This window comes from Triticum aestivum, chromosome 7B (genome assembly GCF_018294505.1).
Source record: "Triticum aestivum cultivar Chinese Spring chromosome 7B, IWGSC CS RefSeq v2.1, whole genome shotgun sequence".
In the NCBI taxonomy this organism is placed as follows: Eukaryota; Viridiplantae; Streptophyta; class Magnoliopsida; order Poales; family Poaceae; genus Triticum; species Triticum aestivum.
The window spans coordinates 185572722-185586714 of NC_057813.1; the positions used below are offsets into that span (position 1 = coordinate 185572722).

Genomic DNA, 13993 nt, shown 5'->3' on the forward strand with positions numbered 1-13993 from the left:
AGATAATATAAATTAGCTGCACACTGACAGGATGTGTTTTCTGCACGGATCTTGAGCATGGGATGGGTGGCTGAGGCTCTGATAGGGTGGCCCATGGTCTACTACCATATGAGGACCTTTAGCTATGTATATATTCCCCTTGGGCTATGCAATAGAGATAACGCTGCATTTGGATGTCTGTATTGGAGGCCTCTGTATTGTATTGGTTTCAATTCCAATTCAGCCAGGAAACTGTAATGGACATGAATACAAATCCGGTTGTTTGGATGTATATTGAATTGGCTCACGGAATCGTCCTGAGGTTTCAATACAGTATCGTGTTTGGATGTCAAACACTGGAATTGCATAGCAACATTAGTATATGCATTAAAACAGTAAACAGTAGTTGTATGACTATAATTGGATGATTATATAGTAAAAATTATCATCAAATATTCTAGAAATCTAGGATGACATCATATAATATTGACACAAAAACAAACAAAAATTACACCAACAAAGTGCAACACATCTAGTTTAAACAGGTGTCTCAAATTCTCAACGACACATAGTTCCAAATCCAACCTGCAATAAGAGGCATCAGTGGTCAGCAAATCATTGACAAAAGGACTGGGAAGAAAAAGAAACAGAGCTGGCTGCTTGGAGCTAGGGAAGAAGGGTGGAGGAAGAAGGGGCCGGCTGGAGCCAGAGAAGGAGGGGCGGGTCAGGAGGTGGTCCAAGGGAGAGGAGATGTGCACCGGCAGTGGGCCACTGCACGGCTGGGAAGGAAAGGAAGGGTGGGCGCCGGAGGGCACTGCCGCCGTTTGCATCAGATGCGATCTGGCCGCGGCGAGCAGGGGCGGAGAGAACGGGAAGGATCAGCATCGGAGGAGTGGAAGGGACAGCGGAAGAGGAAATAGGGAACGGAAGGCGGGCACCATACCTACGCCGCCGTGGTGGATCTGCCAGGGCGCCACCGTTGATCTGCCAGGGCGCCGCTCTGCTCTCTCGAACCCTTCTGTCTCGTGGTGGAGGGAGAAAGATAGCCCGAAGCGTTTTGTTTTGCGGGAGCGAGGCAATTCAGGAGAAATCACAGGTCCAGGCCTCTGTATTGGCGCGATGGGTGGGTGCGTGCGAGCGAAAACGCCCGCGTATTCGTTTCCGTTTCAGAGTGTTGTTTCAGAGTACATCCAAACGTTTGTATTGGAGTTAGACCAATACCAAATCCAATTCGACGGCCCAATACAGACATCCAAACGCAGCGTAAGTTGCATCCATAACAATTTGGTCGTTATTCACTCCATATTCATGTACAGACACTCATCGTTGAGCATCTCTATCTGCTCTGCTCGCATCCTTACCGGTGGTTAGATGAGGGCAAGGGCATTACTCCTCAATCCTAGACACTGATTACGAGTTGAAGGACTAGTCGATGGACTAGTCCATGAATCGCAACTGTGGTGTCGACTGCGAATCTCGTGTAGACTAATTCGATGAGTCGAGCGGTCGAGAGACTAGTCTACGGCTAGTCGTGCTGTCTGAGTCGCTCGACTCAAATTTGGGAGGGGAAAATTGGAGAGCGAGGTATGAGAACGAGCCGCCTGGACGAGGCCACCGCAAGCACCCACTGACCCGCCGCCGGAGCTCGTGCTCGGGCGACGGCCATGGCCATGCCCCGTAGGCGCGTGCGGCCCTGTGGAGAGAGAGAGAGAGAGAGAGAGAGAGAGAGAGAGAGAGAGATGTCGAAACTAAGGAATTCAACTATTTGATAAACTTGGTAATATTTTCTACAGTAATGTGGAATAATTCTTTTCCTTGTCCTTATTTTGAGAATGGGGTTTCACTGCGAAGAAATATGTCTCTTGGATCGTACTTTGGTCATGTTTCTCAATGTTCCATTACATCCTGCTGAAATTTCAAGTTTATATTGGTATTTTTCTTGTAATTGCAACCGTTATTTGTACTTTCAGGATGCATTTGTTCTGTGGGACACCTATGGTTATCCAATTGATTTAACTGAGGTTTGTTCTTCATGTTTTCATCAGTAAATTTAATCAAATTAATTTGACAGTGATATATGTTTCATGTTTATGCTGTTGTTAAAGCTTTTATTGTCTGTTTTTCTGGTATCGTTGTTGTTTCCTATCTCAGGTCATGGCAGTTGACTTCGGGCTATCTGTTGACATGGAGGGTTTTAATGTTTCTATGGAAGAAGCAAGGCAAAAGGCTAGGAATGGTCGCTACAAGGTTGTATTTATTTATCCTTTAATATAAAACTTAATCCTTCACTTGTGGTCTTGTATGCTACCCAAGTATTATTCCTGCCCTTTGTTGTTTAATAATGTTCTAATAACTAAAGTTAGCATCTCTTATATGCCAGTAATGCTCAATTGATTGGGCAACTTTTGCCTGTTATGGTTTATATCATATTACGTCCGTCCCAAAAAGGTTGTTTTAGATTTATAGATACGGATGAATCTAACACTAAAATGTGTCTAGATACATCCGTATCTTGACAAATCTAAGACAAGCTTTTTGGGAGGGAGGGAGTACTTATTTCTGATTTTGTTATATATGTTTTCTGGCAGGCTGGTGGCAAATCTATTGTCCTGGATGCTAATGCTACATCACAGCTGCGCAATCAGGGGCTTACTAGCACAAATGATAGTCCGAAATTTCAACACGAGGTTAGATGATTAGCTAGATTATTCATTTGTGGTTTGGCTATTAGTTACAGCTCCTTCCAATATTCAGTGCCTGTTTGGGATTATGTTGAAAGCCACCCTCTTTGAATATTCAGAACAGGGTGGTCAGGTACAACTTATGACGGTGTGATGTTGGTGTAGTTGAATGAAAACGTCAAGTGCAATCAGAAGATGTTTTTTAATAAATTTAACTCATAAATAAATTGTTGAAGTAATGTTTTTTGTCATTACACCATTCCAAACACCACATTACGGTCGTATCCAATCCCACTCTGCGGAAAATAGTGTTGAGGGCTTCGAAGTTTCCCATACAATTGGCTTCAAAATTTTCAGTATAATTTGACAAGTTAATACCCATGCATTCCACAACAAACATTGCAACTTGCATCCAATAACCATGGATGTTTTCTCGTTTATTTGAAGTCACCATGCTGCCATGGTCGTTTCTTGTTCTTTTGAAATGCGTCCATGTAACCTCTTATCCTGTGTGGGGTTTGGTGTTGTATATATACTCTTTTTAATGAACGATACACAGCTCTCCTGCATGTTCGAGAGTTGTGCTATGCGTTGTATGAATTCTTTTGACATGCCATATGATATTTCTGGATTAGATCTATGACACTGGGAGTATCGAGGGTCCATCTGGATCTTTCACTGTGACCAATGTCCAAGTGTTTGCTGGCTATGTCCTGCACGCCTGTTCATTTCTGGAAGGGCCTCACTCCAAGGCATTGTCTGTTGGCGATGAAGTGAAATGCAAGGTAACATTCTTTACTGATTAATTTTTTTATACCAATCAGGTAACCTGTGAAGTTTGCTAATTACATTGCGATGCTTCTATTACTCTTGGTAGGTTGATTACACACGGCGTAGTCTCATTGCTCCAAACCACACATGTACCCATATGCTGAACTTTGCTCTAAAGGTATGTTTTCAAGCATCTCAGATTTTACCGGGAGTGCTTTTTTGCACTCACAATGGTTTTGGTATTGTATATGTAGGAAGTACTTGGTGACCATGTTGACCAGAAAGGTTCCATTGTTCTTCCAGAGAAGCTGAGATTTGATTTCTCCCATGGTATTCCGTGTTCTAATATTGCATCTTCATGATGTTTTTTCTAAGCTTGTGAACTCAACTGTCAGTACATAATAACAGGGAAACCTGTTCAGCCGGAAGATTTGAGAAAAATTGAATATATAGTGAACCAGCAAATAAAGGATGAGCTAGAGGTATCTGCACAAGAAATAAAATTAGCTGACGCAAGGCGCATAAATGGTCTGCGAGCTGTGTTTGGTGAAGTGTGTTCTCTTACCCTGCTCGACATACCATGTTCTCATATCTCAGTTTGCCTGCCCTGTTGTTTTGTGTAATTGGTTTTACATATGGACTTTGTAGATCTACCCTGATCCTGTAAGAGTTGTATCGATTGGTCGCAAAGTGGAAGATCTGCTTGCAAACCCTGAAAGCAAAGAATGGTTATCCATATCAACTGAGCTGTGTGGAGGTATATTTACTACTCTGCTCTATGTAATTCTACATTTGTGCGTTAAAGTCATCTAAAGTTTTATGTATATCAGGTACACACATTTCGAACACTGGAGATGCTGCAGCATTTGCGCTCATATCTGAAGAGGGTATCGCCAAAGGTGTTCGGAGGATAACGGCTGTTACTGCTGAGCGTGCCTCCCAGGCTATGAAGTTGGCATCATCTATCGATACTGATATCAATGAAGCATCTAAACTAGACGGAGCGACATTGGAAAAGGTACTAAGCTTTTCCCGTTTTGTGTTTGTCTCTCTTAGTGTGAGCTGTATGGTTGTGATACTCTGGTAGATTGGATATTTCCAGAATTTATTGTGTTTTTTTGTATGTTTTCTTAGAAATATTATGTCCTTAGCCTTTATATGTATAGATGATATCAGTTGTACTTTGTAGCCATTTCCTGTTGATCTGCTTTGTATTAGATCTGATGTAAGTATGATGTTTCTTCATCAGAAAATTGGGTCCATCAAGAATACACTGGATGCAGCTGCTATCCCAGCTGCTAGAAAAGCAGATCTAAGAGGCAATGTCTCAAAGTTGGAGGTCTGTAAATGTTTTAGTTCATTTGTCACATCTTGTCAAAGAGAAATTATTTATGGTATGAAAGCTGATTATAGCTGTCGCATATATCAGGATCAACTTAGGAAGGAGAAGAAGAAAATCTGCGAAGAAAATATCCGAAGGGCTGTCAAGACTGCCATAGATGCCGCAGAAACTGCTCTTTCTGAAGGAAAACCCTTCTGTGTTACCTATGCCGATGTGGGTCTTGATACCACTGCTCTCCGTGAAGCAGTTGTCAAAGCCATGAACCATTCGGTACTCCAACACGTTCTGTCTAGTACTATCCCCATCATCTAAGAATAACTATAGATTCAGCATAATTTCCAACTTACTGCAGCAATTTATTTTTGAACGAATTAAAACATTTAATTTGTGTTCCTTGTGTCAAATTTTTGGATGTGCTGGTGACCTTGTGGGTTTGACTTTTCCAGAGTCTGCTGATGATGGTATTCAGCACAGACGAGGCATCAAACAAGGCTGCTATTTATGCCGGTGTACCTCCCAACACACCCAATGGCTTCAAGGTGTTGGATTGGCTTACACCTTCAATCGCACCACTCAAGGGGAGAGGAGGCGGTGGCAAGAATGGTCTTGCCCAGGGCCAGGTGAGGCATTGTTAATCTTCAAGCTCTTTGGTCAAAGTGTACTAATTATTGTTACCCCCTCCGTTCCATATTACTCCCTCCGTTCCTAAATATTTGTCTTTCTAGAGATTTCAACAAGTGACTACATACAGAGTAAAATGAGTGAATCTACACTCTAAAATATGTCTATATACATCCGTATGTGGTAGTCCATTTGAAATATCTAGAAAGACAAATATTTAGGAATGGAGGGAGTACTTGTCTTTTAGATTTGTCTAGATACGGATGCATCTAGCACTATAACTTGTCTGCATACAGGGAAGTGATGCTTCTCGGATCAAGGAGGCCATGGAGCTTGCTACCCAGATAGCTTCAATGAAGCTAAACTTCAATGCTTCTCGGGTCAAGGAGATCAAAGTCTACTAATTATATGGCGTTACCTAAGAGAAGTCTCTTTGGTCCATGGAGCTTGCTACCCAGATAGCTTCTATGCTTCTTGGGCCAAGGAGATCAAAGTCTACTAATTATCGTTATCTAATATCTTTAAGAGAAGTCTCCTTAGTGGCTCCTTGATGGTCGTGCTCGCCTTTCTACCTCTAATTGTGATACATGAACATAAAATTAATCATGAAAATTGACCAGAAGCAGTGTCTGTTTAGACAACAGGGTGTTGTTTAAGGGCCTCAGTTGTGTTAATACGGTTCGTTCATCAAATTGAGTGAAAATGGTGAAATTGCTTTATCAATCAATGTTGCGCTTTCAGTCCAGTAATGCTTAGAGCATCTCCAACAGGTGCCCCAAAAAAAGCTCTGCGCACTAGAAATTCATTTTTTTGGTGCCGAACAGCTCCTGTAGCGCCAAAAGATATAGGGTGCGTGTTAAAAAAATGCTATTGCGCGCAGCATATTTTGTGTTCTGGATTGTGTGCGCTTCATAATTTGAACTGTCTGCTTTTTGGGCGTGTGTTTTTGGACGTCTGCAAAAGCAATGTTGGTCCCGGCACATTAAAAGTGGCGGCTTGACGAGGAGTGTGGCCATGGCGCTTGCCGCTATGCAACGCCGACTGGAGTCTACCCAGCGGGAGCGCGACGCCTCGTATGGCTTCATGCTGACCGCGATCGAGCCTAGCCGGGTCATTGAGGTGCGTGCCCGGGTGGTGTCCTTAGCCGCGCTCTAGGTGTGGTCCCGCCCGTCTATGACACCCTCGTCAAGAACATGCTTACCGCGGAGGTGGCCGTTGAGGGCCTGAAACTCTTGTAGGGCGAAGAGCTGAAACAACGGTTGCATCGCATGCAAGAGGTTCTCGCCGCTGTGAACACACAGCAGAAGCTTCCTCAATGCTCCTGCGGCGTCCGACTAGCATCGCACAAAAGACCGCAAGCCCCGGGACACCCAGGCATCTTCTCTGCGCTCCAGCGAGGCCCAGTCTGGGAGAACCCGAAGTGGCCGAACCCGGGTGACCGCGCCCTGACGGCCGACGACCACCTCGGCAATGAGCCGGCTCCAGGCGATCGGTGCTGGTAAGATCTTCCCCCGCCATCCGACCGACGCACCTGCTCGGCTTCCGCCGGCCGGATCCCCGCGGCCCGCTCGCCAGCCGGCTGGGCCTGCGCGACATCAACAACGACGACGCTCGCCACCGCATCAAGCAGCTGGCTCTCTCCCTCCAACTGGAGGAGACAACGCGGTCGGCCTGAGCTGCTTTGGCCCGCGCATCCACGACGAGCCCTTCACCAAGGGGTTGACTCTTCCCGCGACACCCCCAAGTACAACGGGACTGCCAAGCCGGAGGACTGGCCCATCGACTACACCACCACCATCGGCATCACGGCGGCAACAAGCACCTGGTCGTGCGCTACGCCCCGCTCATGCTACAGGGCTCGGCCCGGACGTGGCTGAACAACCTGCCAGCTGGTAGCGTCAACTCCTGGCTTGACTTCGAGCAAGCCCTCTTGCGCAACCTCACCGACACCTACAAGTGGCTCGGGCGGCCCCGCAAGCTCGCCATGTGCGTCCAGGGGCCGGATGACTGGCCGCTAGTACTAGTATTATTGTTCGACTTCCCGAAGAGGCGAACAGTCAAGCGCAAAGTTTATTAGTACTATAGAGGTATGTACTATACTATACTAGGAACTGGATGAAGGAGCGTCTACACTTTTATTATATTTTAAAAATGTGATAAAGCAATCTTCAACACATTTGGTTCTCTTCGAGGGTTCTCGCATGTGATAATGGAAGTTGATTGCATGAAACATTCGCCACAATTCTCGCTTAATTCTGGCTCAGATCCTTTTATAAATAGGAGCGCTTGGTAATATTTCCTCTTTTTTTGTTATTTACCATGTAAACAGGTCAGCAAACCTTGCGGCGCATCTTTTGTGCGAACCGTGCTTGCTGCACTTTGAATGTGGCCGAGAGCTAGCTTGATGAAACACCTTGCTTCCTTCTTTTTTTTGCGGGGTACCTCGCTTCCTAGTGACCAGTCTCTTGGTTGATCATCCTAAGAATGCTTATATATGAATAAATCTCTCTCATTTACCCACAAAAAATATTAAGCCATATTAACCGGAAAGGAGGGAGTATGGACTAGCACTACTTTTTGGTGTGTCCCGTCAACTCGTAGAACGAGGAGAAGCTTGCAGGACAAGGTGAAGCTCGCTTACGTCTTTTGACTAATGCAACCTACCCTCGCCCAGGCGATGGACATGCAGCAGTTCATTCGGTGTCAGATTGCCACTAGCATACACTGTAGTACCCAACATGCGGAGTACCATCATTGTTCGACTTCACGAAGAGGCGAAGAGCCAAGCACAAGGTTTATAGTTGTACGAGTAGGACTACTACTAGAACCGCATGGTGGAGCGTCTGTACTCTTATTTCGTTTTAATCTCTGATAAAGTACACATTTATTCGGCAGAAGGGCGGAAAACGGTAGCCCAATGGTAGTGTTAAAAAACATCGAACATGTAATGATGATATCGATCAACCATGCTCGAATATATCTTGGCCTCCGTGCGAGCCCGTCTGTGTGTTCTCGCTCCTCGTCTCTCTCAAGGAATGGCGGGTTGGCAATTTTACCGTCAATTGAGATCGGTTTGCTCACACTCTGGTCCCACATGTCAGTGATATGCCAAGAGGAAGTGCATTGACCGACTGGCCATACGCGTACTTGGTTTTGCACCTTCAGGCCATGCTTGGAATGGTTGTATTTCAACACGGAGGCATACACCTGTAAGTTACTGGCCGCTGTGCAAATTCCAGCCGGAATTGAAATGACGAGCGCAGGTGTTTATTTTTTACAAGTGTATTCAAAAGAGAAACGGTGATCCAAACAGGGCCTCATACTACTCCTCCCTCCGTCACAGTTTACAGGGCGCGCTTCATTCTGATGCATTTCTCTCCATGCATTTCCATCACGAGAGAGACTTTAGAGCGTATTGATGGTTGCTCCTTCCGAGCAACTTACAGTGGGAAAGGTGGGGCTTATAATTTGACTGCTCATTACTACTCACTGTTAGTGTGGCGCAACAACCGGGCTGAGTCTCCTATACGGTTGTGCACTACTCCCTCTGTTCTTAAATATACTACGGAGTATTTGTCTTTCTTGAGATATCAACAAGTGACTACATATGAAGCAAACTGAGTGAATCTACACTCTAAAATATGTCCATTTGAAATTTGTAAAAAGACAAATATTTAGGAACAGAGGAAGTATAATTTTATGCATGGCACATGGACTTGGATGCTGAAGAGGCTTCTGGCAATGCTATCAAGATTCCAGCATTTGTTTACATAATTGACGTTCTATACAAATAATCTTCCAGCGACATGAAATTGTACAATGCTCTGAGCTTTCAGCTTTTGTTTCGTGTGTCTTGCCATCGATGCTCTTTCGGAAACAATAAAAAACTAACTTCCTTGCTAATGCATCTCAATGATTAGCAGACCAGAGCTAATATTTACATTACAACTGAAGACAAAGTTGTGAGAAGGTGTTAAATTAAAATTGGTCCATGCTTTCATTGGCAGGAACGTCCCCCCAACTCTGTCTAAATCAACAAGGCATATTGGGAAAAAAGTAGCTGTCTGGAGTACGCAACATTCTGATCATTTTGTGCAGTTCCACTAAAATAGAGCTGAGCGTCCCTGTTCCAAAGATAATAAGTGTGATTACAATAATAGAGGACTGCTGATGAAACAATAAACACACAAATAGAAGTCGGTCACCTTTGCAGTCTCTCTTAAGACTAACTAGTTGGAGAAGATTAAGCAAATAGTTGGAGAAGATTAGGCTCGGAGTTGGATGAGGAGGATAGAGCAAAACCAACCTCCCTTTGTGCAGTCGCACTGAAATGTAGACGTTCCCCTTGTGACATTTTAGTACAACTGCACAAAACACTCTTAAGAAAAAAGTGATTTGTGCAGTTCACCAAAAGGTCGCAATAGCAACGAGGTGAAATGGATAGCCCTGTTTGCAAAAAAGAGGTAGAAAGGAAACAATTACTGGCCAATAACAGTTGATGACACATGCGACGACAAAAAAGAAGCATATTCCATGTCCTAAGGGAAGATAACAACCCGGTTGTGTTTGTCTAAAACGGTGTGAGGACGAGATTGCAATATGGAAAGTACACCGGACGAGCTACGTTTTGGGCAGAGAACTATTTTAGATCCACATGCAAGATTTTCCATATGCAGCGACGTGGGAAGATGGACAGTGGAGCAAGGTCGGAGGGGATACCTGGGGTCGTCGGGATGTAACTAGGTGAGCGGCGGCGGGCGGGATCTGCCCATATTGCGGCAGCAAGCAGGTGGCGTAGGCCCTACCGCGCCGGAGCTTGGTCAGAGAGAACGGCGGGTACCACAGATCGGGACGTGCTACCTCGGCGCCGTCGGACGGAGAAACGATGCACATCCTCCCTTTCCGCCGGCGGACGCGATGCGGCTGGATCAATGACCAATGGTGAGAGAGAGAGGCCACCGCCGCCTTGTGTGAGATACTCTTAAGAGAGACAAACCCAGGCAGGCAGGCTCCATTGTATAAGTGGAGCGGACTACCTTTTTCTCCATAAAAATCGTTTTATATTCTGTGTACGTGCCATTGAGCGATATAACTTTATTTAAAAATAACGCGCCAACGCATCAAGTCGAACTTTGTTTCGTGCACGCGTGGTACACGACCTCTATAGGTAAACAACCGCTACACGCGTTCAAATTAGCATGTGGGCTGCAATTTCGTACAAAAATGAGCTCCACCGTGTACCCGCGCGGGTGTGGCTGGGCACGAAGCATGAGTACGTGCACCTATTCTCTTCGTGTACGTACACCACCTACGTGGGGTTGTGTGATAGAGATACAAACGTAGAGAGATATAGTGTGTGGGTTCGTGAGTGTTTTTTTTGGGTGTGTCAATCAAAAAATGTAACATATGCAATGTGTGTGAAAATAGAGACCTGGATATATCATATATATAGAGGGGGCGATCACGAGAAGAGAGTGAAGGTATCATCGGCTTGAGGTATCCATAAATCGAAGAGAGGGATGATGTGTGTGTGTGTGCGATAAAGAGTGCCGTCGAATTTGTGTGTGCCCACGTCAAAGATATAGGGCGGCTGGCCTACTGGAACATGAGAGGCGACAGGTGCAGTTTGTCTCTGTGGCATGGATACCTACCTACAACGCTCGACTATCGGTGTGTGGTGGGGGGATGGGGGGGGGAGGCCTTATTAACTATAGAGGTACAATGGCTGGTATATGTGTGGAGGAGGAGAGAGGCCTACCTTATGTATTAAGAGAGATCGATCGGCATCCATGCATATGTGTGGGAGAGGAATAAGGTTGGGAGAGAGACAGAACTAGAGTGTTGGAGGGGGTGGTAGTGGAGTTGCTTCTAACAAATGGTGGGAGAGGCTTGCTAGACAAGCGGAGGGCACACCTGCAATATCAATAAGAGAGGGGATGGCTGTCTATCTGTGCGTGTGCGGGTGAGAGACAAGTCAGGAGGCATGCACGAATGATGAGGGGTGACGATATGGCTGTGGTAAGCAGACATAACTACATAGGAAGATCAATCATCCTCTGTCAAAGAAAGGAGAGACATAACTTGTGAGGTACTTCGATTGATGGGTGGGGGTAAAATAGTTAAAGTCGACCTAGGTATATGTAGGGAGATCGATCGGTATACATGCATGTATGTGTTAGAAGCAAATAAGGCCAGGGGAGAAGGATAGAGAGAGGGATGCATCTAAGAGGTGGTGCAAGAGGCATACTACATCGAGGGGGAAGGAGTGTGCGAGTACGAGATCGATGAAAAGAGTGGTGGGAGTGAGGCATGGATGGTGAGGAGAGAAGAGGGGAAGCTTGTGTTTGTGGTAGGCACACCTGGCTAGAGAGGCATATCGATCGATGTGTGACGTAAAGAAGGAGCTGGGGGGCCCACACACAACGTGGGTGAACGAGCTAAAGTGAAAAGACGAATTTGCGTGATGGAGCTAGAGAATGCCGAGGGAGGGTGAGAGGGATGCGGGCGTGTGCATGCACGAGAGAAAGTTAGCGCTAGCTATAAAGATAAGAGGATTGTGTGGGTGTAAAAAACGAATAGAGATCATAATTCATTATAAAAAGCAAATTCAAATATTTGAAGAATTTTTCATAGTGTTTTAAACCGACACATGCGTGAATATATATAACGGTGATACACATGGTGTGGTTATGAACATGTTATACTACATATAATATATTTTATCTCTACTCTTATAACAAATAGAGTTGTTGATGATGGTTTGCCTGCCATCCTGCAATATAGGCCGTCCGATTTATATCTGACGGATAGGAAGGAAACTATGGCAATTTTGAAAAAAGATACCCACACCCCTCTCCATATTTGCAAATAAGGCCTCCCCTTGATCATGTTGATGTTCCGTGGAACGCAGGGGCATCTTGCTAGTACTACATATAATATATAGAACATTGATTATAATTTGGGCCAATGTGTGGCTTTTGCAGCTCAGGGCTAAATACTTGTCATAATCTAGGGGGCGGGGCACTATACTTTGTGTGATAAACACGATGTACGTATGGAACATGGTTTAGATTATGAATGTATAGTTAGTACATCAAATGTACTATTATTTGGAATCAACATCTACTGTATTCAAAAGATTGAATTCGAGTTCATATAGTACACATAGTTCATATCTATCTCTATAGTAATCATGTGGTGTGTTGTTAAGGTAATACACGGATGATGGTTGAAGTTGGCAACAATCATGATTGTAGATTCTTATTGAAATCGAGAAACGAATTCAAATTCAGTTCGAATTGCAGCGGTAGTATAAACATTCGGAATGCACTAAGATGTTGGTATGAGTAGGTTACATGCATTATACAGCCAGGGACATAACATGGATTCATACTCTCTCTTTGTGTAGCTTTGAATAGCATTTGTATAGTAAAACGGGACAAGACTCTCTCTTTGTGTGGTGTGAATAGTTTTTATTTTTTTTGTTTTTTCTCCCGTTGAGGGAAGTGTGAATTGATTTGGTACGTACAAGTACAATATTACACGTTAGGCTTGTCCCTAAAATTCAACCCGCGCCGTGTTATATCCCAAAAATTCAGATATCGTGCTCCCAAAACTGGCACCTTCACAACCCGTGCCTTGCTATCCCGAAATTACAACGCGCGCGAAAACTCCCTCCAGCTGCCAAATCCCGACATGTGAAATCCCCCTTCTAACCTTGAGCCGAAAGGGCCGCTAGTTCAAATCGGTGGGGGTACTTTTGTAACACACCCTACATTTTGGACAAGTGCGTCCCTAAGTCATGGTCCCCCCTCCCATCGCCTCCTTTTTGCCATTCGAAATCTGGCCACCATAACCTCTCCGCTCCAACCGCGAAACCCCACCCTCCTCCGTCCGCCACCTCACCGTTGCCCAGCCGGAGCCTCTTCCCTGATGACGTCGTCCATCGCAACAGCTCGACGTCCCTCATCCACCTCCCCGGATGAGGATCCATCGTCCGTCCCGTCGTCCCGCCAGTTCAGCCGCCCCGTCTTCCACCTCCAAGGAGCTGCTTCGACAATCTCCTCGCCTATTGCGGCTGCTCCATCCCCACAGCGCCGCCTTAACCTGCTCCACCGGAACCGCAATATCCTCACTGACTCCTCGGACAAAGCCGAGGCCTACTCGGCGCCACCAAAGAGGTTGTACACTCATTGCATCGCACCTTCTCCTTAACTCGACCTCCCGGCGCCAATGGTGCTCCATCCCGCACCCCCATGGAGCGGCTACCTCGAAGCTGGTGCCGCGAGCGACATTTCCATAGCGGCTCTCCCCAGTGCGAGGCCCCTTCGGCGACGGCGTCCATACCAGCCAGATCTGCTGCTGCTTGGGCTGTCGCTCGGTCGCTCGCTCGCCCAGCTGCTACTGCTCCGACTCTCGCTTGCTCGCGCTGCTGCTGCTGCTGCCCGGGCTCTCGCTCGCTCGCTCACGCTCCTGCTGCTCCGGCTCTCGCTCGCTCGCTCGCGCTGCTGCTCTCCCCCTCACTTGTGCTGCTGCTCTGCTTTGATTTAGCTACACTTCAGTCGACTGAATCGACTTTTGGGTCAGTCGATTTTCTAGG

The 13993-nt window shown here is 45.8% G+C and overlaps 1 protein-coding gene across 1 annotated transcript in view; it reads left to right on the forward strand.

The window, feature by feature from the left end:
- Positions 1-6134, forward strand: part of LOC123156671 (alanine--tRNA ligase) — an 11679-nt gene extending 5545 nt beyond the window's left edge. The window contains exons 9-21 of the mRNA XM_044574827.1: positions 1950-2000; positions 2131-2226; positions 2568-2666; positions 3296-3445; positions 3538-3609; positions 3686-3761; positions 3840-3982; positions 4080-4188; positions 4262-4449; positions 4681-4770; positions 4861-5043; positions 5220-5393; positions 5691-6134. Of these exons, the coding sequence (XP_044430762.1) occupies positions 1950-2000; positions 2131-2226; positions 2568-2666; positions 3296-3445; positions 3538-3609; positions 3686-3761; positions 3840-3982; positions 4080-4188; positions 4262-4449; positions 4681-4770; positions 4861-5043; positions 5220-5393; positions 5691-5798 (1539 nt within the window). The 3' untranslated portion in view covers positions 5799-6134. The remainder of the gene's footprint in view (positions 1-1949; positions 2001-2130; positions 2227-2567; positions 2667-3295; positions 3446-3537; positions 3610-3685; positions 3762-3839; positions 3983-4079; positions 4189-4261; positions 4450-4680; positions 4771-4860; positions 5044-5219; positions 5394-5690) is intronic.
- Positions 6135-13993: the final 7859 nt, after the last annotated feature.